Source organism: Ranitomeya variabilis, chromosome 5, assembly GCF_051348905.1.
Source record: "Ranitomeya variabilis isolate aRanVar5 chromosome 5, aRanVar5.hap1, whole genome shotgun sequence".
In the NCBI taxonomy this organism is placed as follows: Eukaryota; Metazoa; Chordata; class Amphibia; order Anura; family Dendrobatidae; genus Ranitomeya; species Ranitomeya variabilis.
The window spans coordinates 413785158-413809496 of NC_135236.1; the positions used below are offsets into that span (position 1 = coordinate 413785158).

Sequence of the window (24339 nt, forward strand, 5' to 3'; positions counted from 1 at the left end):
AATAAAAAACATTTCCACAAAAATTATATTTTTTTAGCCCCCAATTTTTTTATTTTCCCAAGGGGAACAGGAGAAATTGGACCCCCAAAGTTGTTGTCCAATTTGTTCTGAGTACGCCGATACCCCATATGTGGGGGGGACCACTGTTTGGGCACACACCAGGGCTCGGATGGGAATTAGTGACGTTTTAAAATGCAGACTTTGATGGAATGGTCTGCGGGTGACATGTTGCATTTCCAGAGGCCCTGCAGAATTTGCTGGTATTGAGATTAGATGCCATGTCGTGTTTGGAGAGCCCCTGATGTACCTAAACACTAGAAACCCCCCACAAGTGACCATATTTTGGAAACTAGACCCCCAAGGAACTTATCTAGATATGTGAGCATTTTGAACGCCCAAGTGCTTCACAGAAGTTTGACGCCGTGAAAATAAAAAATCCTTTTTTTTTTTTTCACAAAAATTATTTTTTAGCCCCCAATTTTTTTTATTCTCACAAGGGTAACAGGAGAAACTGGACCCCAAATGTTGTTGAAAAATTAGTCCTGAGTACGCTGATGCGCCATATGTGGGGGTAAACCACTTTTTGGGCGCACAGCAGAGCTCAGAAGGGAGGGAGCACCATTTCAGTGCAAAATTGGCTGCCGCATTTGGCGACTCCCTGATGTACCTAAACAGTGGAAACCCCCCAATTCTAACTCCAACCATAACCCCAACACACGCCTAACCCTAATCCCAACCCGATCCATAATCCTAAACACAACCCTAACCCTAATCACAACCCTAACCCCAAAACACCCCTAACCCTAATCCCAACCATAACCCTAATCAAAACCCTAAACCCAACACATTCCTAATCATACTCTCAAACCTAACCCTAATCCCAACCCTAATCCCAATACACCCCAAACCCTAATCCCAACCCTAACCTTAATCCCAAACGTAACCCTAATGCCAACACCAACCCTAATACCAACCCTAACCCTATCTTTAGCCCCAACCCTAACTTTAGCCCCAACCCTAACCCTAGCTCTAACTTTAGCACCAACCCTAACCTTAACCCTAGCCCTAACCCTGACTTTAGCCCCAACCTTAACCCTAACTTTAGCCCCAACCCTAACCCTAACTTTAGCCCCAACCCTAATTGGAAAATGGAAATACATACTTTTATTTTATTGTTTTTTCCTAACTATGGGGGGTGATAAAGGGGGTTATTTATTATTTTTTCTATTTTGATCACTGTGATAGGATCTCACGGTGACCAAAATAAAACAAGAGGAAGAATCTTCAGCGCATCCGCCCGCCATTTTCTTACTGGAGGAAGAAGCCAGCGGTAACAAGTGCGATCACATCAGAGGACAGAGAATGACAGACCATTTTTTTCCCAGAAGAAGATGGCGGCGCTCATCGGGAGCCACGAGGAGCACCAGGGGACACGGGTAAGTATAGGGGGGCAATCGGGGACCCCATTTCTGTCCTCTGATGAGCGATCACATCGGAGGACAGAGAAATTAAATGGGAAATCGCAGTTTGATTTTTGCGGCCACCGGTAAACGGTTAATTACCGACGATCGCAACCCGGGGGTTGGTAAAAACCGACCCGAATCATGTTCTCTGGGGTCTCGGCTACCCCCGGCAACCGAGACCCCAGAGAAAATCCGACTCTGGGGGCGCTATACACTTTTTAACTTTTTAAAAGTTTGTCCAGAGTATGTTGATGCCCAATAAGTGGGGGTAAACCACTGTTTGGGCACACGTCGGGGCTCGGAAAGGAAGTAGTGACGTTTTGAAATGCAGACTTTGATGGAATGCTCTGCGGGCGTCACGGTGCGTTTGCAGAGCCCTTGATGTACCTAAGCAGTAGAAACCGACCACAAGTGACCCCATTTTGGAAACTAGACCCTCCAATGAACTTATCTAGATGTGTGGTGAGCACTTTGAAGCCCTAAGTGCTTCACAGAATTTTATAATGCAGAGCCGTGAAAAAAAAAAAAGGTTTTTTTTCCCCACAAAAATAATTTAGCCCCCAATTTTTAATTTTTCCAAGGGTAAGAGGAGAAATTAGACCCCCAAAATTGTTGTAAAATTTTTCCTGTGTACGCTTATGCCCTATATGTTTGGGTAAACCACTGTTTCGATGCACGTCGGGGCTCGGAAGGGAGGGAGCACCATTTGACTTTTTGAATGCAAGATTGGCTGGAATCAATGGTGGCGCCATGTCGTGATTGGAGACCCCCTCATGTGCCTAAACAGTGGAAAACCCTCATTTCTAAATCCAACACTAACCCCAACACACCCCTAATCCCAACTCTAACCATAACCACAACCCTAACCCCAACAAACCCCTAACCACAACCCTAACCCCAACACACCCCTAACCCTAATCCCAACCTTAACCACAACCCTAACCCCAACACACAACCAACCCTAATCCCAACCCTAACCATAACCCTAACCACAAGCCTAACCCTAACCTCAACACACCCATAACCCTAATCTTAACCTTAATTCCAACCCTAACCCTAATTCCAACCCTAACTCTAGTTCCAGCCCTAACACTAAGGCTATGTGCCCACGTTGCGGATTCATGTGCGGATTTTTCCACACCATTTTTGAAAAATCCACAGGTAAAACGCACTGCGTTTTACTTGCGGATTTACCGCGGATTTCCAGTGTTTTGTGCGGATTCCTATTGAGGGACAGGTGTAAAATGCTGCAGATTCCACACAAAGAATCGACATCCTGCGGAAAATACAACGCAGTATTTCCACAAGGTATTTTCCGCACCATGGGCACAGCAGATTTGGTTTTCCATAGGTTTACATGGTACTGTAAACGTGATGGAAAACTGCCATGAATCCACAGCGGCCAATCCGCTGCGGATCCGCAGCCAAATCCGGACCGTGTGCACATAGCCTAATTCTAACCCTAACCCTAATTGCAACCCTAACCCTAATTGCAACCCTATCCCAATTCTAACCCTAACCCTAGCCCTAACCTAACCCTAATTCTAACCCTAACCCTAGTGGAAAAATACAAATTAATGTATTTTATTTATTTCATTATTTTCCCTACCTATGGGGGTGATAAGTGGGGGCTTTATTTACTATTTTTTTTAATTTTGATCACTGTGATATAACCTATCACAGTGATCAAAATGTACCTGGAACGAATCTGCCGGCCGGCAGATTCAGCGGGCGCACTACGCATGCGCTCGCCATTTTGGAAGATGGCGGTGTGGAAGATGGCGGTGCCCAAAGCTGAAGACGGAAGGACACCGGGACTTGGTAAGTATGGGGGTGGGATCGGACAGTGGGGGGGGGGGGGGCGGAGGGCAGTGGAGGGCAGCGGAGCACAGAAAGGAGGGGAGGAAAGACTGACAGCGGCGGCAGATCGCCGCTGTCAGTCGGTGGAGGGGGCAGATTGCAGTCTCCAGCCATGGCCGATGATATTACAGCATCGGCCATGGCTGGATTGTAATATTTCACCAAGTTTCATAGATGAAATATTACAAATTGCTCTGATTGGCTGTTGCCCTTTCAAGTGCAACTCCCCTGTCCCTGCAGATCGAGTGAAATTGGAGTTAACCCTTTCACCCGATCTGCAGGGACGCGATCCCTCCATGACGCCACATAGGCGTCACAGGTCGGATTGGCACAGACTTTCATGACGCCTACGAGGAGTCACAGGTCGGGAAGGGGTTAAAAAAAAATCGCATAGCACTCGGACCAATGTTAATCTGTGAGGCAGCTCCCATCATCCGACTTGCCAACGAAAGTCTATGGGTGCGAGAAAAACTCGCACACCACACGGACCATCAGTGTGACTTGCGAGAATTACGCACCGGTACCTTTAGAAAAGCCGGCAATTCAGTGTGGTGTAATGTAAAATCACAGTGACAGGTTAAAATAGAATAGATAGAATAAATGTATGTATGTATGTATGTATGTATGTATGTATGTATGTATGTATGTATGTATGTATGTATGTATATACACACACATACACACAGTTATATGAAAAAGTTTGAGCACCCCTATTAATCTTAAGCTTAATGTTTTATAAAAATTGTTTTTTTTGCAACAGCTATTTCAGTTTCATATATCTAATAACTGTTGGACACAGTAATGTTTCTGCCTTGAAATGAGGTTTATTGTACTAACAGAAAATGTGCAATCTGCATTCAAACAAAATTTGACAGGTGCATAAGTATGGGCACCTCACCAGAAAAGTGACATTAGTATTTAGTAGATTCTCCTTTTGCAAAAATAACAGCCTCTAGTCGCTTCCTGTAGCTTTTAATGAGATCCTGGATGAAGGTATTTTTGACCATTCCTCTTTACAAAACAATTCCAGTTCAGTTAAGTTTGATGGTCGCCGAGCTGTCATGTCGGACGCTGTTCAGACTAGGTCGTCTGACAGACAGCGGTAATTCCGCTTTTGACCACTATTTGCTCATTGGCGTCTGCTAGATTTTATCTAGCTGTTCCGGGGTTAATTTACCTAAACCTTGGATTGGAAGCTGGGCCATGCCCACTGCCTTTAAATAGTTCTCCTGATCTTTGGGCGTCGCCGATTGTAGCTTCTGCCTTGTGCGGAGAGCTGGTGGTTGGAGATTCGTTTCTGGTGGTGTATTTTCCTTTGTCTTATTTACTCCTTCCTATATTTGTATTTATTTTGCTCTGCACATTTATAGTGTATTCCTGAGTGACTGCGGCGTGGTGTATATTTTCCTTTATCCTTGTCTGTGCTAACTGTGGGTATTGGGGAATAACATCTTCACTGGGTGGTGGGCGGAGGTTTCAGCCTAGGGCTGAGCTCAGGAGACAGGGTGAGGTTCGAGGCCTGGACATGCACACCTTCAGTGTAAACTCCAGGTAGAGGGTCAGTCAGGATTTCCCTAGTCTGAGGGAAACTGCAGGGGCCCGGGTCATTAGCTCTAGCTCACCTAGTCTCTCCCTGACATTATAATCGGCCCAACAACACAAAAAAAAAAAAAAGAAGTTTCTTTTTTTTGTGTTTTGTCATGGATCCCATGACTTCCATAACCCGCCAGTTGGAGGCGCTGTCCCTACAGGTCACGGAGTTGAGGGGGGCAGTACAGCAACAGGGACTAGCAGTGTCTAATGTGCAAGCTGGAGCGACAGGAAGAGTTGCTGAGCCTAAATTTTCTTTGCCTGAAAAATTTGCTGGGGAACGCAGTAAATTTGTTTCTTTTCGTGAAGCTTGCAAACTATATTTCCGTATGCGCCCGATATCTTCAGGTAATGAGGATCAGCGTGTGGGCCTGGTGTTGTCATTGTTGAGTGGGGATCCCCAAGCATGGGCGTTTTCTTTCCCATCTGATTCTGCTGCATTTGACTCTGTGGAGAGTTTTTTTTCCTGTGTTGGGAAAATCAACGATGAAACTGACAAAATGGCTCTAGCAGAATCTAAGATACGCTCTATTCACCAGGGGGAGCGAGTTGCAGAGGATTACTGTTCTGAATTTCATCGCTGGGCGATCGATACACAATGGAATGATCCAGCATTGCGGAGTCAGTTTATACATGGGATTTCTGGAAGGGTTAAAAAAGCCCTTCTGATGTACGAGACTCCTGCTTCTCTAGATTCCGCCATGAGTCTGGTTGTCCGCATTGATCGCCGTTTGCGTCAGGGGGAGCATGTGACACCGCCTATGGGAGAGGGTTTAGGTTCACGTGAGGTTGCTGCAGGTGAGCCCACGGAGCCTATGCAAATCGCAGGGGTGTCACATGTGAAGCGTCCAGTCCCTGAGCTCAGGAAGCAGGGAGCCTGTTATTTCTGTGGTAAAACGGGTCATTTTATTAACATCTGTCCTCTGCTGCCTAAGAAAAACGCAACGGCGGAAAACTTCTAAGCTCAGAGGGTGTGGAGGAGACCAGTCTGAGCTTATGTATATCTTCCATGGTGGTTTCTCAGTGCATGCTCCCTGCTAAGGTTTTTGTTGCTGGCAGTGAGCAGCCAATTACTGTTTTTGAGGATAGTGGTTCAGCCACAAATCTCATTGATGAGGAGTTTGCGCGCACAGCAGGTTTTAGGATTGAAAAACTGTCTCATCCTATCCGCGTGGTCACCATCAATGCTGATCCTCTCTCTCAGGGGGAGATTACTGAATTTGTGGCTGAGGTGAAACTCCACATTGGAGTTCTACATTCAGAGCGGGTTACATGTAAGGTGCTCAGGAATCTTCCTGCTCAGGTGGTTTTCGGTTTTCCTTGGTTGTCTATGCACAATGTTATGATCCTGGTGGTTAGACCACATGAACTGACCTGATAAGTAAACCCAAAAATACGGACAAGCTCTGGGAATGTGGGAACTTTACTGACCGCAATTCTGATCCTATCAAACCACACTATAGGCAGCCGTGGAGCGTTCCTAACTCGGCCTAGACGCCTCGTTCACAGCCTGAGAAACTAGCTACCCCTAGAGAGAAACAAAGCCTCACTTGCCTCAGAGAAATTTTCCCCAAAGTGTAAGCAGCCCCCCACAAATAATAACGGTGAGTTTAAGGGGAAAACACAAACATAGAAATGAAAATAGGTTTTAGCAAATGAGGTCCGCTAATAACTAAAAAGTCAGAAGATAGCAAGGAATCTGTGCGGTCAGTATAAAATACTACAAAAAGTATCCATGCAGAGAATACAAAAAGACCCCCACACCGACTCCCGATGTGAGGGGCGCAACTCCGCACCCCAGAGCTTCCAGCTAGCAATCAAATTGCATATAAGCAAGCTGGACTGAACTCATAACATACTGAGAAACATTTTCAAATAGAAATGAGCAAAAAAGGACTAGCATGAACTTAGCTTATCACGAGGAGACAGGTCCCAAGGGAAGTCCCAGAGAGATCTGAACCAGTACTGAATACAACGACAGCAGGCAACAAGTAAAGGTCCAGATGGAGTTAAATAGGCAGCAGGCCTAGCAGGAAATGAGGCAGCTGGGGTCCAGCTACAGACCAGCCGTAACACTAAAAGCCACCAGAGGGAGCCCATGAACAGAACTCACAAAGTACCACTCATGACCACAGGAGGGAGCCCAAGAACGGAATTCACAACAGTACCCCACCCTTGAGGAGGGGTCACCGAACCCTCACCAGAGCCCCCAGGCCGATCAGGACGAGCCAAATGAAAGGCACGAACCAAATCGGCAGAATGGACATCAGAGGCAACAACCCAGGAATTATCCTCCTGACCATAGCCCTTCCATTTAACCAAGTACTGAAGCTTCCGTCTCGAAATACGAGAATCCAAGATCTTCTCCACCACATACTCCAATTCTCCCTCGACCAACACCGGAGCAGGAGGGTCAACAGACGGAACCACAGGCACCACATACCTCCGCAACAATGACCTATGGAATACATTATGAATGGCAAAAGATGCTGGGAGATCCAAACGAAATGACACCGGATTGAGGATTTCCAAAATCTTATAAGGACCGATGAAACGAGGTTTGAACTTAGGAGAGGAAACCTTCATAGGAACATAACGAGATGACAACCATACCAAATCCCCCACACGAAGTCGGGGACCCACACAGCGATGGCGATTAGCAAAGAGCTGAGCCTTCTCCTGTGACAACGTCAAATTGTCCACTATGTGGTTCCAAATCTGCTGCAACCTATCCACCACAGAATCCACCCCAGGACAGTCAGAAGGTTCAACTTGACCTGAGGAAAAACGAGGATGAAAACCAGAATTACAAAAAAAAGGCAAAACCAAAGTAGCGGAACTAGCCCGATTATTGAGGGCGAACTCAGACAATGGCAAAAAAGTCACCCAATCATCCTGATCAGCAGAAACAAAACATCTCAGATAAGTTTCCAAGGTCTGATTCGTACGTTCGGTTTGGCCATTCGTCTGAGGATGGAAGGCCGAAGAAAAAGACAAATCAATGCCCATCTTAGCACAAAAGGACCGCCAAAATCTGGACACAAACTGGGACCCTCTGTCAGACACAATGTTCTCCGGAATACCATGCAAACGGACCACATTCTGAAAAAACAGCGGAACCAAATCAGAGGAGGAGGGTAACTTAGGCAAAGGCACCAAATGGACCATTTTAGAAAAACGATCACAAACCACCCAGATGACAGACATCCTCTGAGAGACTGGAAGATCCGAAATAAAATCCATGGAAATATGCGTCCAAGGCCTCTTCGGGACAGGCAAAGGCAAAAGCAATCCACTGGCACGAGAACAGCAAGGCTTGGCCCGAGCACAAATCCCACAGGACTGCACAAAGGAACGCACATCCCGCGACAAAGAAGGCCACCAAAAGGACCTAGCCACCAAATCCCTGGTACCAAAGATCCCAGGATGACCCGCTAACACTGAAGAATGAACCTCGGAAATAACTCTACTGGTCCATCTATCCGGGACAAACAGTCTCTCCGGTGGACAACAGTCAGGTCTATCGGCCTGAAACTCCTGCAGCACCCGCCGCAAATCAGGGGAGATGGCAGACAAGATTACCCCCTCTCTGAGAATACCAGCCGGTTCAGAAACTCCCGGAGAGTCAGGCACAAAACTCCTAGAAAGGGCATCAACCTTCACATTCTTTAAGCCTGGAAGGTATGAAACCATGAAATCAAAACGGGAGAAAAACAGCGACAATCGAGCTTGTCTAGGATTTAACCGCTTGGCAGACTCGAGATAAATCAAATTCTTGTGATCCGTCAAGACCACCACGCGATGCTTGGCTCCCTCAAGCCAATGTCGCCACTCCTCGAATGCCCACTTCATAGCCAACAACTCCCGATTACCAACATCATAATTCCGCTCGGCAGGCGAAAACTTTCTAGAAAAGAAAGCACATGGTCTCATCACCGAGCCATCAGAGCTTCTCTGTGACAAGACAGCCCCTGCTCCAATCTCAGAAGCATCAACCTCGACCTGAAAGGGAAGAGACATCAGGCTGACGCAAGACAGGAGCCGAAGAAAACCGACGTTTCAGCTCCTGAAAGGCCTCAACGGCCGCAGAAGACCAATTAGTCACATCAGCACCCTTTCTAGTCAAATCCATCAAAGGCTTAACCACACTAGAAAAATTAGTGATGAAGCGCCGGTAAAAATTAGCAAAGCCCAAGAACTTCTGAAGGCTTTTCACCGATGTAGGTTGAGTCCAGTCATAGTTGGCCTGGACTTTAACTGGATCCATCTCGATAGTAGAAGGGGAAAAAATAAAGCCCAAAAAGGAAACCTTCTGGACTCCAAAGAGACATTTAGAGCCCTTCACAAACAAGGCATTGGCATGCAGGACCTGAAACACCATCCTGACCTGCTTCACATGAGACTCCCAATCATCAGAAAAGACCAAAATATCATCCAGGTACACAATCATGAATCTATCCAGATACTCTCGGAAGATGTCGTGCATGAAGGACTGAAACACGGAAGGGGCATTAGAAAGCCCAAAAGGCATCACCAAGTACTCAAAATGACCTTCGGGCGTATTAAATGCTGTCTTCCATTCATCGCCCTGCTTTATACGCACAAGATTATAAGCTCCTCGAAGATCTATCTTGGTGAACCAACTAGCCCCCCTAATCCGAGCAAACAGATCGGACAGCAGAGGCAAAGGGTACTGAAATTTGACCGTGATTTTATTTAGAAGGCGATAATCTATACAGGGTCTCAGAGAACCATCCTTCTTGGCCACAAAAAAGAACCCTGCACCCAAAGGTGACGAGTACGGACGAATATGCCCTTTCTCCAAAGACTCCTTTATATAGCTCCGCATAGCGGTATATTCTGGTACAGATAAATTAAAAAGTAGACCCTTAGGGAACTTACTACCAGGAATCAAATTTATGGCACAATCACAAAACCTATGAGGAGGTAGGGCACTGGATTTGGGCTCATCAAATACATCCTGGTAATCCGACAAAAATTCAGGGACTTCAGAAGGAGTAGAAGAAGCAATTGACACCAAAGGAACATCGCCATGTACCCCTTGACAACCCAAACTTGACACAGACATTGCTTTCCAATCCAGGACTGGATTATGAACCTGCAGCCATGGCAGACCCAACACGACAACATCATGCAAATTATGTAACACCAGAAAGCGAATAACCTCCTGATGTGCAGGAGTCATGCACATAGTCACTTGAGTCCAGTATTGAGGCTTATTCTTGGCCAATGGCGTAGCATCAATTCCCTTTAGTGGAATAGGGAATTGCAATGGCTCAAAGATAAAACCACAGCGCCTGGCAAATGACAAATCCATCAAATTCAGGGCAGCGCCTGAATCCACAAAAGCCATAACAGAGTAGGATGACAGAGAGCAAATCAAAGTAACAGACAAAATGAATTTAGGCTGTACTGTACCAATGGTGACAGACTTAGCGAACCTCTTTGTGCGCTTAGAACAATCAGAGATAACATGAGTGGAGTCACCACAGTAAAAGCACAACCCATTCTGACGTCTGTGATTTTGCCGTTCAATTCTGGTCAGAATCCTGTCACACTGCATAGACTCAGGCTTCTGTTCAGAAAACACCGCCAGATGGTGCACAGGTTTGCGCTCCCGCAAACGCCGATCAATTTGAATGGCCAAAGACATTGACTCATTCAGACCCGCAGGCGTGGGGAACCCCACCATAACATCCTTAAGGGCTTCAGAAAGACCCTTTCTGAAAATCGCTGCCAGGGCACACTCATTCCATTGAGTGAGCACAGACCACTTCCTAAACTTCTGACAGTAATCCTCTGCTTCATCCTGACCCTGAGAGAGAGCCAGCAAAATCTTTTCTGCCTGGTCCACTAGATTAGGTTCCTCATAAAGCAATCCAAGCGCCAGAAAAAACGCATCCACATTTAGCAATGCAGGATCTCCTGGCGCCAGGGAGAATGCCCAATCTTGAGAGTCTAGCAGGAAACGAGGCAGCTGGAGTCCAGCTACAGACCAGCCGTAACACTAAAAGCCACCAGAGGGAGCCCATGAACAGAACTCACAAAGTACCACTCATGACCACAGGAGGGAGCCCGAGAACGGAATTCACAACAGCACAACCCGGTAATTGACTGGAAAACTCAGGACATAATTCGGTGGAGCGAGTTCTGCCAGGAGAATTGCCTGGCCACATGTGTGGCTGTGGTGACTTCAAGCGTTCCGGAGTCACTTCAGGATTTTGTGGATGTGTTCTCTGAGAAGGGTTGTTCAGAGTTGCCGCCACATCGTCCTTATGACTGTTCTATCAGGTTTAAACCAGGGGCCAAATTGCCTAAAGCAAGGATGTTTAACATCTCTGGTCCGGAGAGACAAGCGTTAAAAGATTACATTGCTGAAAGCTTGAGCAAAGGGCACATCAGGCCGTCATCCTCGCCGGTGGCAGCAGGGTTCTTCTTCGTGAAGAAGAAAGATGGCGGATTACGCCCGTGTTTGGATTTCAGGGAGTTGAACCAGATTACGGTTCGTGATCCATACCCTATGCCTCTGATACCAGATTTGTTCAACCAGGTGGCAGGTGCTAAGTGGTTTACCAAGCTTGACCTCAGGGGGGCGTACAACCTCATAAGAGTCCGTCAAGGTGATGAGTGGAAGACGGCTTTTAATACCCCTGAGGGTCATTTTGAAAATTTGGTGATGCCGTTTGGGTTGACTAACGCACCTGCAGTGTTCCAACATTTCATCAATGATGTGTTCTCGCATGTTTTGGGGATATTCGTTATCGTGTACCTAGATGACATTCTCATATATTCTTGCGACCGTGATACTCATTTAGATCATGTCAGGCAGGTGTTACAGCTTCTCAGAGAATAAGCTGTATGCTAAACTTGAAAAATGTGTATTTTCTGTTCAAGAGTTGCCTTTCTTGGGTTATATTGTGTCTGCTTCAGGTTTTAAAATGGACGCCGCTAAGGTGCAGGCGGTGCTGCATTGGGAATGTCCTGATAAGGAACCGCTGAAGTAGTTTCAGGTTGGGTTTTCTAACTACTATAGGAAATTTATCAAGGATTTTTCCATCATTGCTAAACCGCTAACTGACATGACTAAAAAGGGTACCAATTTCTCCGTTTGGCCTGAGGCTGCTGTGCGCGCATTTGAATTCCTTAAGAACAGTTTTGTTTCAGCCCCCATTCTTGTGCAGCCAGACGTATCTAAACCCTTTGTTGTGGAAGTCGATGCGTCTGAGGTAGGTGTGGGGGCGTTACTATCTCAAGACTCATCTTTGAGTGGTTTGCGTCCGTGCGCCTATTTCTCCAAGAAACTGTCGTCCGCCGAACGTAACTACGATACCGGCAACAGGGAGTTGTTGGCAATTAAGTTGGCCTTTGAGGAATGGCGACACTTCTTGGAGGGGTCGGTACATCAGGTAACTGTTATTACCGATCATAAGAATCTGCTGTATTTGGAGTCTGCCAAGCGTCTGTCCCCCAGGCAGGCTCGCTGGGCATTGTTTTTCACGCGATTCAATTTTGTGGTCACTTACAGACCGGGGTCTAAAAACACTAAGGCGGATGCTCTGTCCAGGTGTTTTCCGGGGGGAGAACCTCGGGAAGATCCAGTACCCATCCTCCAAAAGGGTGTTGTGGTTTCGGCTCTCACTACCGAGGTTGAGGCTGAGATTGCCGAGGCTCAGGAGGAGGTACCATCTGAGCTTCCCGTCAACAAATCTTTTGTACCGCTTCATCTCCGCCTAAAGGTTTTGGCGGAGCATCATGATGCTGTCCTGGCTGGTCACCCAGGGGTTAGAGGTACCTTGGAGTTGGTGTCACGTCGGTTTTGGTGGCCCAAGATCCGACAGGACGTGGTTTCATACGTGTCAGCTTGTACCACGTGCGCTAGGGCTAAGACGCCTCACTCCTGTCCTGTTGGCACACTACTTCCTCTTGAGGTACCTAGTAAGCCATGGACGGAAATCTCCATGGATTTCATCACTGATTTGCCCTCATCAGCTGGAAACACGGTCATCTTGGTGATTGTTGATCGGTTTTCTAAAATGTCGCACTTTGTGTCTTTGCCTGCGTTGCCTAACGCTAAGACTCTGGCCCAAGTATTTGTGCAGGAGGTGGTCAGACTTCATGGGGTTCCATCTGACATCATGTCTGATAGGGGGTCTCAGTTTGTGGCAAAATTTTGGAGAGCGTTTTGCTCACGGCTGGGAATCAAGTTAGCTCATTCTTCGGCGTTTCATCCTCAGTCAAATGGTCAGACTGAGCGTATGAACCAAAATTTGGAACAGTACTTACGCTGCTTTGTCTCTGATAACCAGGAGGAGTGGTCTACCTTTCCTCCTTTGGCTGAGTTTGCCATCAATAATCACCGCCAGGAGTTGTCTGGGGAGTCTCCGTTTTTTTGTGTTTACGGGCTACATCCTCAATTTTGTACCTTGAGTCAGAGGGGCTCTTCCGGCATTCCGGAGGACCAGTAAGGAACACAATTGTCATCAGTCTGGAGGAGAGTTAAACAGCGCCTGTTGAGTGTGGGGGCTAGGTACAAACGTGTGGCTGACAGTAGGCATGTGCAAGGTCCGGACCTGAGTGTGGATGACTGGGTGTGGTTATCCACAAAAAACATAAGACTCAAAATACCATCCCTTAAATTGGGTCCACGGTTTATTGGTCCATTTAGGGTCACCGCCGTCATTATCCCAGTAGCGTACCGATTGGAGCTCCCTACGGTGTATAAGATACACAACGTGTTCCACAGGTCTCTTCTAAAGAAGGTGGTGGGTTCTGTGGACGCGGCGCCTATGCCACCTCCAGTCTTGGTGGATGGTAATTTAGAGTTTGAAGTCTCCAAGGTGGTTGCCTCTCGTGTAGTGCGTCGCACTTGGTACATTGGCGTGGTTATGGGCCTGAAGAGAGGTCCTGGGTACCAGCCTTGGACGTTCATGCTGACCGGCTGGTCAGGTTGTTTCACCGCCGTCATCCGGACAAGCCGGGTCCTATTAACCGTGAGGGCCCTGGGGTCCCTCGTAGAAGGCGGGGTACTGTCATGTCGGATGCTGTTCAGATCAGGTCGTCCGACAGACAGCGGTAATTCCGCTTTTGACCACTATTTGCTCATTGGCATCTGCTATTTTATATAGCTGTTCCGGGGTTAATTTACCTAAATCTTGGATTGGAAGCTGGGCCATGCCCACTGCCTTTAAATAGTTCTTCTGATCTTTGGGTGTCGCCGATTATAGCTTCTGTCTTGTGCGTTGTTATCTCGGTCTGGTGAGGAGAGCTGGTGGTTGGAGATTCGTTGCTGGTGGTGTATTTTCCTTTGTCTTATTTACTCCTTCCTATATTTGTATTTATTTTGCCCTGCACATTTATAGTGTATTCCTGAGTGACTGCGGCGTGGTGTATATTTTCCTTTATCCTTGTCTGTGCTAACTGTGGGTATTGGGGAATAACATCTTCACTGGGTGGTGGGCGGAGGTTTCAGCCTAGGGCTGAGCTCAGGAGACAGGGAGAGGTTCGAGGCCTGGACTTGCACACCTTCAGTGTAAACTCCAGGTAGAGGGTCAGTCAGGATTTCCCTAGTCTGAGGGAAACTGCAGGGGCCCGGGTCATTAGCTCTCGCTCACCTAGTCTCTCCCTGACACGAGCATGCCAGCCCTCTTCAAATGATCCCACAGATGTTGAATGATAGTCAGGTCTGGGGACTGGGATGGCCATTCCAGAACAGTGTAATTATTCCTCTGCATGAATGCCTGAGTAGATTTGGAGCGGTGTTTTGGATCATTGTCTTGCTGAAAGATCCATCCCCTGCGTAACTTCAACTTTGTCACTGATTCATGAACATTATTGTCAAGAATCTGCTGATACTGAGAGGAATCCATGCGTCCCTCAACTTTAACAAGATTCCCGGTGCCGGCATTGACCACACAGCCCCAAAGCATGATGGAACGTCCACCAAATTTTACTGTGGGTAGCAAGTGTTTTTCTTGGAATGCTGTGTTTTTTTGCCGCCATGCATAACGCCTTTTTGTATGACCAAACAACTCAATCTTGGTTTCATCAGTCCACAGGACCTTCTTCCAAAAATAAATTGGCTTCTCCAAATGTGCTTTTGCATACCTGAGCCAACTGTTTGTGGCGTGCTTGCAGAAACGGCTTCTTTCGCATCACTCTCCCATACAGCTTCTCCTTGTGCAAAGTGCGTTGTATAGTTGACCGATGCACAGTGACACCATCTGCAGCAAGTTGATGCTGCAGCTCTCTGGAGATGGTCTGAGGATTGTCCTTGACTGATCTCACCATTCTTCTTCTCTGCCTTTCTGATGTTTTTCTTGGCCTGCCACTTCTGGCCTTAACAAGAACTGTACCTGTGTTCTTCCATTTCCTTACTATGTTCCTCACAGTGGAAATTGACAGGTTAAATCTCTGAGACAGCTTTTTGTATCCTTCCCCTAAACAACTATGTTGAATAATCTTTGTTTTCAGATCATTTGACAGTTGTTTTGAGGAGCCCATGATGCCACTCTTCAGAGGAGATTCAAACAGGAGAACAACTTGCAAGTGGCCACTTTAAGTAGCTTTTCTCATGATTGCATACACCTGGCTATGAAGTTCAAAGCTCAATGAGGTTACAAAACCAAAAAAAGTGCTTTAGTAAGTCAGTAAAAAGTAGGTAGGAGTATTTAAAACAAGAAAATGATAAGGGTGCCCATACTTATGCACCTGACAAATTTTGTTTGAATGCAGATTGCACATTTTCTGTTAGTACAATAAACCTCATTTCAAGGCAGAAACATTACTGTGTCCAACAGTTATTAGATAAATGAAACTGAAATAGCTGTTGCAAAAAAAACAATTTGTATACAACATTAAGCTTAAGATTAATAGGGGTGCCCAAACTTTTTCATATAGCTGTGTGTATATATATATATATATATTTATATACATATATATATATATATATATATACATACATACATACATACATACACACACTGTGTGCAGAATTATTAGGCAAGTTGTATTTTGATCACCTGATACTTTTTATACATGTTGTCCTACTCCAAACTGTTCAGGCTTGAGGCCATGTGCACACGTTCAGGATTTTTCGCGTTTTTTTCGCGTTTTTTCGCTATAAAAACGTGATAAAAACACGAAAAAAACGCTTACATATGCCTCCTATTATTTACAGGGTATTCCGCATTTTTTGTGCAAATGTTGCATTTTTTTCCGCGAAAAAATCGCATCGCGGAAAAAAAGGCAAAATGTTCATTAAAAATGCGGAATTGCGGGGATTCCGCACACCTAGGAGTGCATTGATCTGCTTACTTCCCGCACGGGGCTATGCCCACCATACGGGAAGTAAGCAGATTATGTGCGGTTGGTACCCAGGGTGGAGGAGAGGAGACTCTCCTCCATGGACTGGGCACCATATAGTTGGTAAAAAAAAAGAATTAAAATAAAAAATAGTGATATACTCACCCTCTGATGGCCCCCGAAGTGCTCCGGCCTCTCCGGTGCATGCTCTCTCTTCCGTTCCTAAAGATGGTGTGGTTCAAGACCTGTGATGACGTCGCTGTCTTGTGATTGGTCGCGTGACCGCTCATGTGACTCACGCGACCAATCACAAGCCGCGACGTCATCGAAGGTCCTGAACCACACCGGCATCTATAGGAACGGACGCCGCTGAGGAGATTGGCTGTCTGCAGAGGGTGAGTATAACCATTTTTTTATTTTTTTTAATTATTTTTAAACATTCTATCTTTTACTATAGATGCTGCATAAGCAGCATCTATAGTAAAAAGTTGGTCACACTTGTCAAACACTATGTTTGACAAGTGTGACCAACCTGTCAGTCAGTTTTCCAAGCGATGCTACAGATCACTTGGAAAACTTTAGCATTCTGCAAGCTAATTACGCTTGCAGAATGCTAAAAAAAACTTCTTCTCTTGCAGAAAATTTCCGGTTTTCTTCAGGAAATTTCTGCAAGAAATCCGGACGTGTGCACATACCCTGAGAGCCAACTATCAATTAAGTAAATCAGGTGATGTGCATCTCTGTAATAAGGAGGGGTGTTGTCTAATGACATCAAAACCCTATATGTGGTGTGCTTAATCATTAGGCAACTTCCTTTCCTTTGGCAAAGTGGATCAGAAGAGAGATTTGACGGGCGGCTCTGAAAAGTCCAAAATTGTGAGATGTCTTGCAGAGGGATGCACTCCTTATCACACCGAACTTGGTGCACAGTACACCTGCCGATTTCCCTGCCTACAGAAAACTACCCTTGAAAAAGGCCGGATGTAGGCCGAAACGTTGGAAAAAGTTTTTCGGGACAAATTTTGTTCTCGGATGAGTGCTTGAGGTTACCTTTGTATATACTGGATTTTTTTCTTCTTAAGCACCGCTCTTTTTCTATATATGAGAGTGCAACTGCAACTTTAATCTATATATTGCAGAGGGATGCAGCAGTCTTGAAATTGCCAAACTTTTGAAACGTTATCACCGACCAATCAAGCGTTTCATGGCAAATAGCCAACAGGGTCGCAAGAAGCGTGTTGGGCAAAAAAGGCGCAAAATAACTGCCCATGAATTGAGGAAAATCAAGCGTGAAGCGGCCAAGATGCCATTTGCCACCAATTTTGGCATATTTCAGAGCTGCAACGTTACTGGAGTAACAAAAAGCACAAGGTGTGCGATACTCAGGGACATGGCCAAGGTAAGGAAGGCTGAAAAACGACCACCTTTGAACAAGAAACAAATAAGAAAAATAAGATAAAACGTCAAGACTGGGCCAAGAAATATCTTAAGACTGACTTTTCAATGGTTTTATGGACTGATGAAATGAGAGTGACTCTTGATGGGCCAGAAGCTGGATCAGTAAAGGGCAGAGAGCTCCACTCTGACTCAGACACCAGCAAGGTGGAGGTGGGGTACTGGTATGGGCTGGTATCAAAGATGAACTTGTGGGACCTTTTCGGGTTGAGGATGGAGTGAAGCTCAACTCCCAGACCTACTGCCAGATTCTGGAAGACAACTTCTTCAAGCAGTGGTACAGGAAGAAGTCAGTATCGTTCAAGAAAAACATGATTTTCATGCAGGACAATGCTCCATCACATGCCTCACAGCGTGGCTGGCCAGTAAAGGTCTCAAAGAAGAAAAAAATAATTACATGGCCCCCTTGTTCACCTGATATGAACCCCATAGAGAACCTATGGTCCCTCATAAAATGTGAGATCTACAGGGAGGGAAAACAGTCCACCTCTCGGAACAGTGTCTGGGAGGCTGTGGTGGCTGCTACACGCAATGTTGATCGTAAACAGATCAAGCAACTGACAGAATCTATGGATGGAAGGCTGCTGAATGTCATCATAAAGAAAGGTGGCTATATTAGTCACAAATTTTTGGGGGTTTTGTTTTTGCATGTCAGAAATGTTTATTTCTAAATTTTGTGCAGTTATATTGGTTTACCTGGTGAAAATAAACAAGTGAGATGGGAATAAATTTGGTTTTTATTAAGTTGCCTAATAATTCTGCACAGTAATAGTTACCTGTACAAACAGATATCCTCCGAACATAGCCAAATCTAAAAAAAAAAACACTCCAACTTCCAAAAATATTAAGCTTTGATATTTATGAGCCTCTTGGGTTGATTGAGAACATAGTTGCTGATCAATAATAAAAATAGTCCTCTAAAACACAACTTGCCTAATAATTCTGCACACTGTGTGTGTGTGTATATATATATATATATGTAGAAAGAGATAAAGATATATATAGGAGGACAAAATTGGAACAGCACTAAACACAGTACCTCAACAGAGTGCACGCATCCAAAGTTGGTGCACTACACAAACCATCACCATGACAACAACATACCTGTCATGTCGGACGCTGTTCAGACCGGGTCGTTCGACAGACAGCGGTAATTCCGCTTTTGACCACTATGCGCTCATTGGCGTCGGCTAGATTTCTTCTAGCTGGTCCGGGGTTAATTTACCTGGTGCTCTGATTGGTAGCTAGGCCATGCCCACTGCCTTTAAATAGTTCTCCTGAACATTGGGCGTCGCCGATTATAGCTTCTGTCTTGTGCGTTGTTATCTCGGTCCAGGAGTGGAGAGCTGGTTGTTGGAGATTCGTTGCTGGTGGTGTATTTTCCTTTGTCTTATTTACTCCTTCCTATATTTGTGTTTATTTTGCCCTGCACATTTATAGTGTATTCCTGAGTGACTGCGGCGTGGTGTATATTTTCCGTTACCCTTGTCTGTGCTTACTGTGGGTGCTGGTTAGAGGGCCTTTCACTGGGTGGTTGGGTGGTAGTTTCAGCCTAGGGTTGGAACAGGAGATAGGGCAAGGGTGGAGCCCCAGACATGCACACCATCAGTGTAAACTCTGGGTTGAGGGTCAGTCAGAGTATCCCTAGCTTTCAGGGAAATCGCAGGGGCCCGGGTTATCTGCTCGTTCACACCTAGGTCTCCCGTGACAATACCATAGGAAAGACCAGGGTGGTGCCTAAACCCTGCACTCCACTATATGCACCCTACCTACCAGGGGAGGTTGGCACCCTAACACCTGCGCAAATGGCGCCCCCGCTCACCGTCGACTGTCCCTCCTACCCCTAACAGGCCCTAATAAGATGGGATAAGACTGTCTTAATCATACATAAAACCCAATAATTTGTTTAGTCCACATTGATAAGGTGGCAGATCTCTGGTTGCATCTATCCTGCCCCTACCTGTCAGCGGAGGTTGACACCCTATTTCAGTACGCCAATGGAGCCCCCGCTCCTCGACGGCTATCCTCTAACCTGTCCCTTATCAGGCGGTTGAGGGCAAAAAATATATTAAGGTGCTATAGTGCTTTGAGGTATAAAAAGTGTTCCTCAGGATTACTTATATATATGTATGTCCGGATCCCCTTAGCATTATACTCATTCACAGTGCATATACACAGGACACAGTATGATTTGATGATACATGATTTCGGATACCAGATCCGGTTTTATCTATCACCAGATCCCCTTGATATGATACTCATTTCCAATGCATATATATGAGACAAGATACTAATTAATGATTTGATGATATATAACCTAAGACCAATCCGCATATCAACCGTTGAAATCCCAGACAAATCCCTTGGAAACACAAAATGTCTGTCACCTATATACTGATAAGTATATCCCTTGTACACTCGACGCGTTTCCCCTCAATAAATACATGAGGTTCATCAGGAGCAAAAAAAAGTTGCAAAAGGGTTACTTAGCTTCTCATAGTTGATAGGTTCTAACCGATACAATCCTCAGCATCTCAGGGCAGGTCCCCTCTTGATATGAAAGGAGGCATCATATCAGGGGATTTTTTCTGTGAGTTTTTTAATAAAATAGGTCCCCAAAGACATTTTTTCTTTTCTGTGAGTGCACACATCCCCAGCCAGCAATCTCAGGAGGCTCCATACAACAGTAGAAAAAAAGGGGGAAACAGAACAGCAGACTTCCAGAAAAAAGCGATGTTTATTGCCCAAATGGCGTGGCAAAGTTTCGGATACAATCCTTTTTCAAGCTCTTGCCCAAATGCAAGTGCCATTTGGCACTGTATCCCTTTGCTGGGCCTCTTGCACATTCCAACACATCAGGACAAGGGAGGCTTATGTCTGGGGCTTATGTCTATTTAGTTGTAGTTATACACTTGGGTACTGCCCTTGTTAGGCTGGAAATCACTGCGGGGGCACGACAGAGTTAGCATTTAATTAAAGGGCCACATGATATGGACTCACTGGTACTCTGCGGAGATGATCCCTGATTATGTCACACAACCACTACAGGATTTGATCAGATTTATATACTGTCATGGCCAACAATGTTGGAACCTTTGAAGTTACTCCAGAAAATTAACTATTTCTCCCACAAAATTATTGCAATTAGACACGTTCTGTTAAAGACGTGTATTTATTTTGTGTGTATTGGGACAATCCAAAAAAAACTGAGAAAAAAGGGTAATTGGACACAATTTCACACAAAACCCCAAACATTGCTGGCACCGTCAATTTAATATTTATTTAAAGGGTGTGCAATCAAATAACTGCAATCAATCACTTCCTATAACCATCAACAAGCTTCTAACACTTGGAAGTTTGGACCACTCTTTTGTAAACTGTACCAGGTCTCTCATATTTGAATGGGGCCTTCTCCCAACAGCAATTTTAAGATCTCTCCAGAGGTGTTCAATGAAATTTAGAGCTGGTCTCTCATTGCTGTCCACTTCAAAACTATCCAGCCATTTGTTTCCATCCATTTCTGGGTGCTTCTTGAAGTATGTTTGGGGTCATTGTCCTGCTGGAAGACCCATGACCTAGGACACAAACCCAGCTTTCTGTCACTGGGCACTACCATACATTGCGACCCAAAATCCTTTGGTAATCTTCAGATTTCATGATGGATGCACACGTCAAGGCACCCAGTGCCAGACGCAGCAAATCAACCCCAAAGCAGGTTTGAAATTCCACCAAATTTGACTGTAGGGTACTGTGATCTTTTCTTTATAGGTCTTATTCCACTTTCAGTGAACAGCACAATGATGTGCTCTACCAAAAGGCTGTATCTTGATCTGTCCACAAGAAGCTTTCCCAAAAGAATTTTGGCTTACTTACTGCCATAGTGTTTTATTTAATTCAAATGTGGATGGATAGATCGTGGTGACACTGGTGCTCCCTGAGCCTGCAGGACAATTTCTTTATAACTTCATTATCCAGTGAGATGGGTTGTAAACGTCTTGATTATGTTCTGCACCGTGGACAAAGGAACATCAAGAGCTCTAGAGATGGACTTGTAACGTTTAGATTGTTAATATTTTTCAACAATTTTGGTTCTCAAGTGCTCAGACAGTTCTCCTCATTGTGTTCTATGTGCTTAGTGAGTCACACACAGACAAAGAATGCAGAGATTGAGTTACGGTAACTTCTGCTTTTATCTGGTTTCAGGTGTGATTTTCATATTGCCCATTGAACGAGCATCACATGCTATAAACAAAGATGTTTACCCACAATTTTGGAAAGGTGCCAACAATTTTGTCCATTTTGGGGGTTCTGTGTGAAATATTGTCCAATAATTCTCTATTTTCTGGAACAATTGCAAGGGTGCCAACACTTTCAGTCATTTTTGTAATATATCATATTATGCTTTATTGTGATTGTGGCTATGTATTTATCTGACATTTGTTCTATTATCAAATTTTGAGGGGTTTTCTTACGCATCTATGGTCCCTGTTACGTCCTCAAATTGCACTGGGGCTCTATACATTGTTTTTATTTATACATTCATGTTCCCTGTTATAACTTGTCATTACCCTGAGGCTGTATACAGAATGTTATTTATATATCCATGGTCCCTGTTATAACTTGACATTGCTGTATACATTATGTGGATCGATAACAATAATTTTGGTTTGCTTCCTGATTGGTGGGTCTAAAACATATTGTAGACTCAGTGTGGGGAGGACCTATAACACTGCTGGACTCTTTGCCATTGTGTGATTGTTGATACTGTAGTCACCCTCTGTTGTGGGGATTCTAGTATTACTATTTATTCCTCATTTTTGTTAGATAATTGTGCGTACATTGTGTCTGCTCAATCCTGTGGAATAAGTTTTTATTGTGTGGATATTGTGGAGGTATGCCTCTACACATTTTAATACAATATACAGTATTTTTTCAGATTATAAGACACACCTTTTTTCCTTCAAATTTGGGAGCAAAATGGGTGGGGTGTCCTAAAATCTGCGTATGTGCCACCTGAGGCGGCCATTTTCCCTAAACCCACAGCAGGGAAACCAATGAGAAAAGGGGACTCCGCTCACCGACTCCGACATCTTCTCAGAGCACAGGCATCGTCTCACTCCTGCCACTATCTGCCTCCTGAAGCAGGGACCCTGCCTCCTGTGACCCCGCTCCACCACCGACCTCCAGAAGCAGTGACCCTGCCTCTTGTGACCCACTCCACTGCCGCCATCCCTGGGTAAGCTACTGTTAAAATGGACTATAAGACGCACAAGCATTTAATTTAAAAAATATATATTCTCCACCCCAAAATTTGGGGTGCGCCTTATGATCCGTCGCATTTTCTAATCCGCAAAATACGGTATTTATTATGTTAAGTCTTAATTACGTCTTTTTGCTGTTTATTTCCTAGAAAGATTTTGCCTACCCCAACACTACTAGAGGATTGAACTATATTGCTGTGTGGATTCTGAAAATGGTGACGGGGTACAGACAGTATTTTGGTAATTGTTTTGCATCAGTTTTTTTCAGCATTTAGGACACAGCACAGAAGAGGTGCAAATCATTTTACTATACTTTTTCTGTGTTTATGTTCCTGGTTTTGTCTTAAACATCTTGGAAAACAAGAACCAAAATACACCGGAGTGAAAAATGTGGCAAATGAAAATTGTGTAAATAGTGCACTGCCACATGACATTTTAAAAAAGAGTTACAAACATTAGATACCTGTTGGGTGAACGCTTATTTCAGCAAATTTTCCCAAATTATCTATGAAGATGAATGCTTGAACATATACAGTAAATTAGTCAATACTAACCCATTTTCTTGGACGTCCTCTTGGACGCTTTTCTCCACTGCCCTCTTCTTTCTGAAATGAAAGAAAATATATAAATATATGAGAAACACTATGGGATACTAAATAGTGTATGGAAAAACAAAATTGATGATCTATCTCTGTAACGTGCTACAAACCAAGTTTCAAACTACACCTTGACTGATAATAACATTGCTAAAAAGAACTACATTTTTACCTTGAATGCATAGAAACACATTTTTTGGTAGTCTATATACAAACTCTATACATGCTTACATACAATGCAGTAGTTATTACTTGAAAACCTTGGTTTTAACCTACAATGTATATCCAGTTTTATCCAATGTATAAACTAATCTAGTATGCAAGTATTTGTCACTAAATATTAAAGGGAACCTGTCACCCCCAAAATGGAAGTTGAGCTAAGCCCACCGGCATCAGGGGATTATCTACAGCCTGGGAAAGGTCAGAGAGGCCCAGCGACTGCGCACAGCAGTACTTTGCTCTGCCCTCAACAGGGCAGACAAAGTACGCCTGCGCCAGAGCCACAGCGTGAAGACAAGAAGAGGACGTCATCGTAAGAAGATGGGAGGCGCTGGACTGGACCGCGACACCCATCGGACCGGACCACAGCGGGAACGACCCCTGGGTGAGTATAATCTAACCTCTTTTTCTCATCTTTCAGGATACATCGGGGGCTTATCTACAGCATTCCAGAATGCTGTAGATAAGCACCTGATGCCGGTGGGCTTAGCTCAACTTCCATTTTGGAGGTGACAGGTTCCCTTTAAAGGGATTCTGTAACCAGGTTTTTGCTACTTACAAAGTTGCCTTCTG

General features: G+C 44.9%; 1 protein-coding gene across 3 annotated transcripts in view; it reads right to left on the bottom strand.

Annotated features, from left to right (window-relative positions):
- Nucleotides 1-24339, bottom strand: part of HMGA2 (high mobility group AT-hook 2) — a 494709-nt gene that overhangs the window by 398647 nt on the left and 71723 nt on the right. For all 3 annotated transcript variants that reach the window (XM_077265189.1, XM_077265186.1, XM_077265190.1), the window contains exon 3: nucleotides 23506-23556. In XM_077265189.1, the coding sequence (XP_077121304.1) occupies nucleotides 23506-23556 (51 nt within the window). The remainder of the gene's footprint in view (nucleotides 1-23505; nucleotides 23557-24339) is intronic.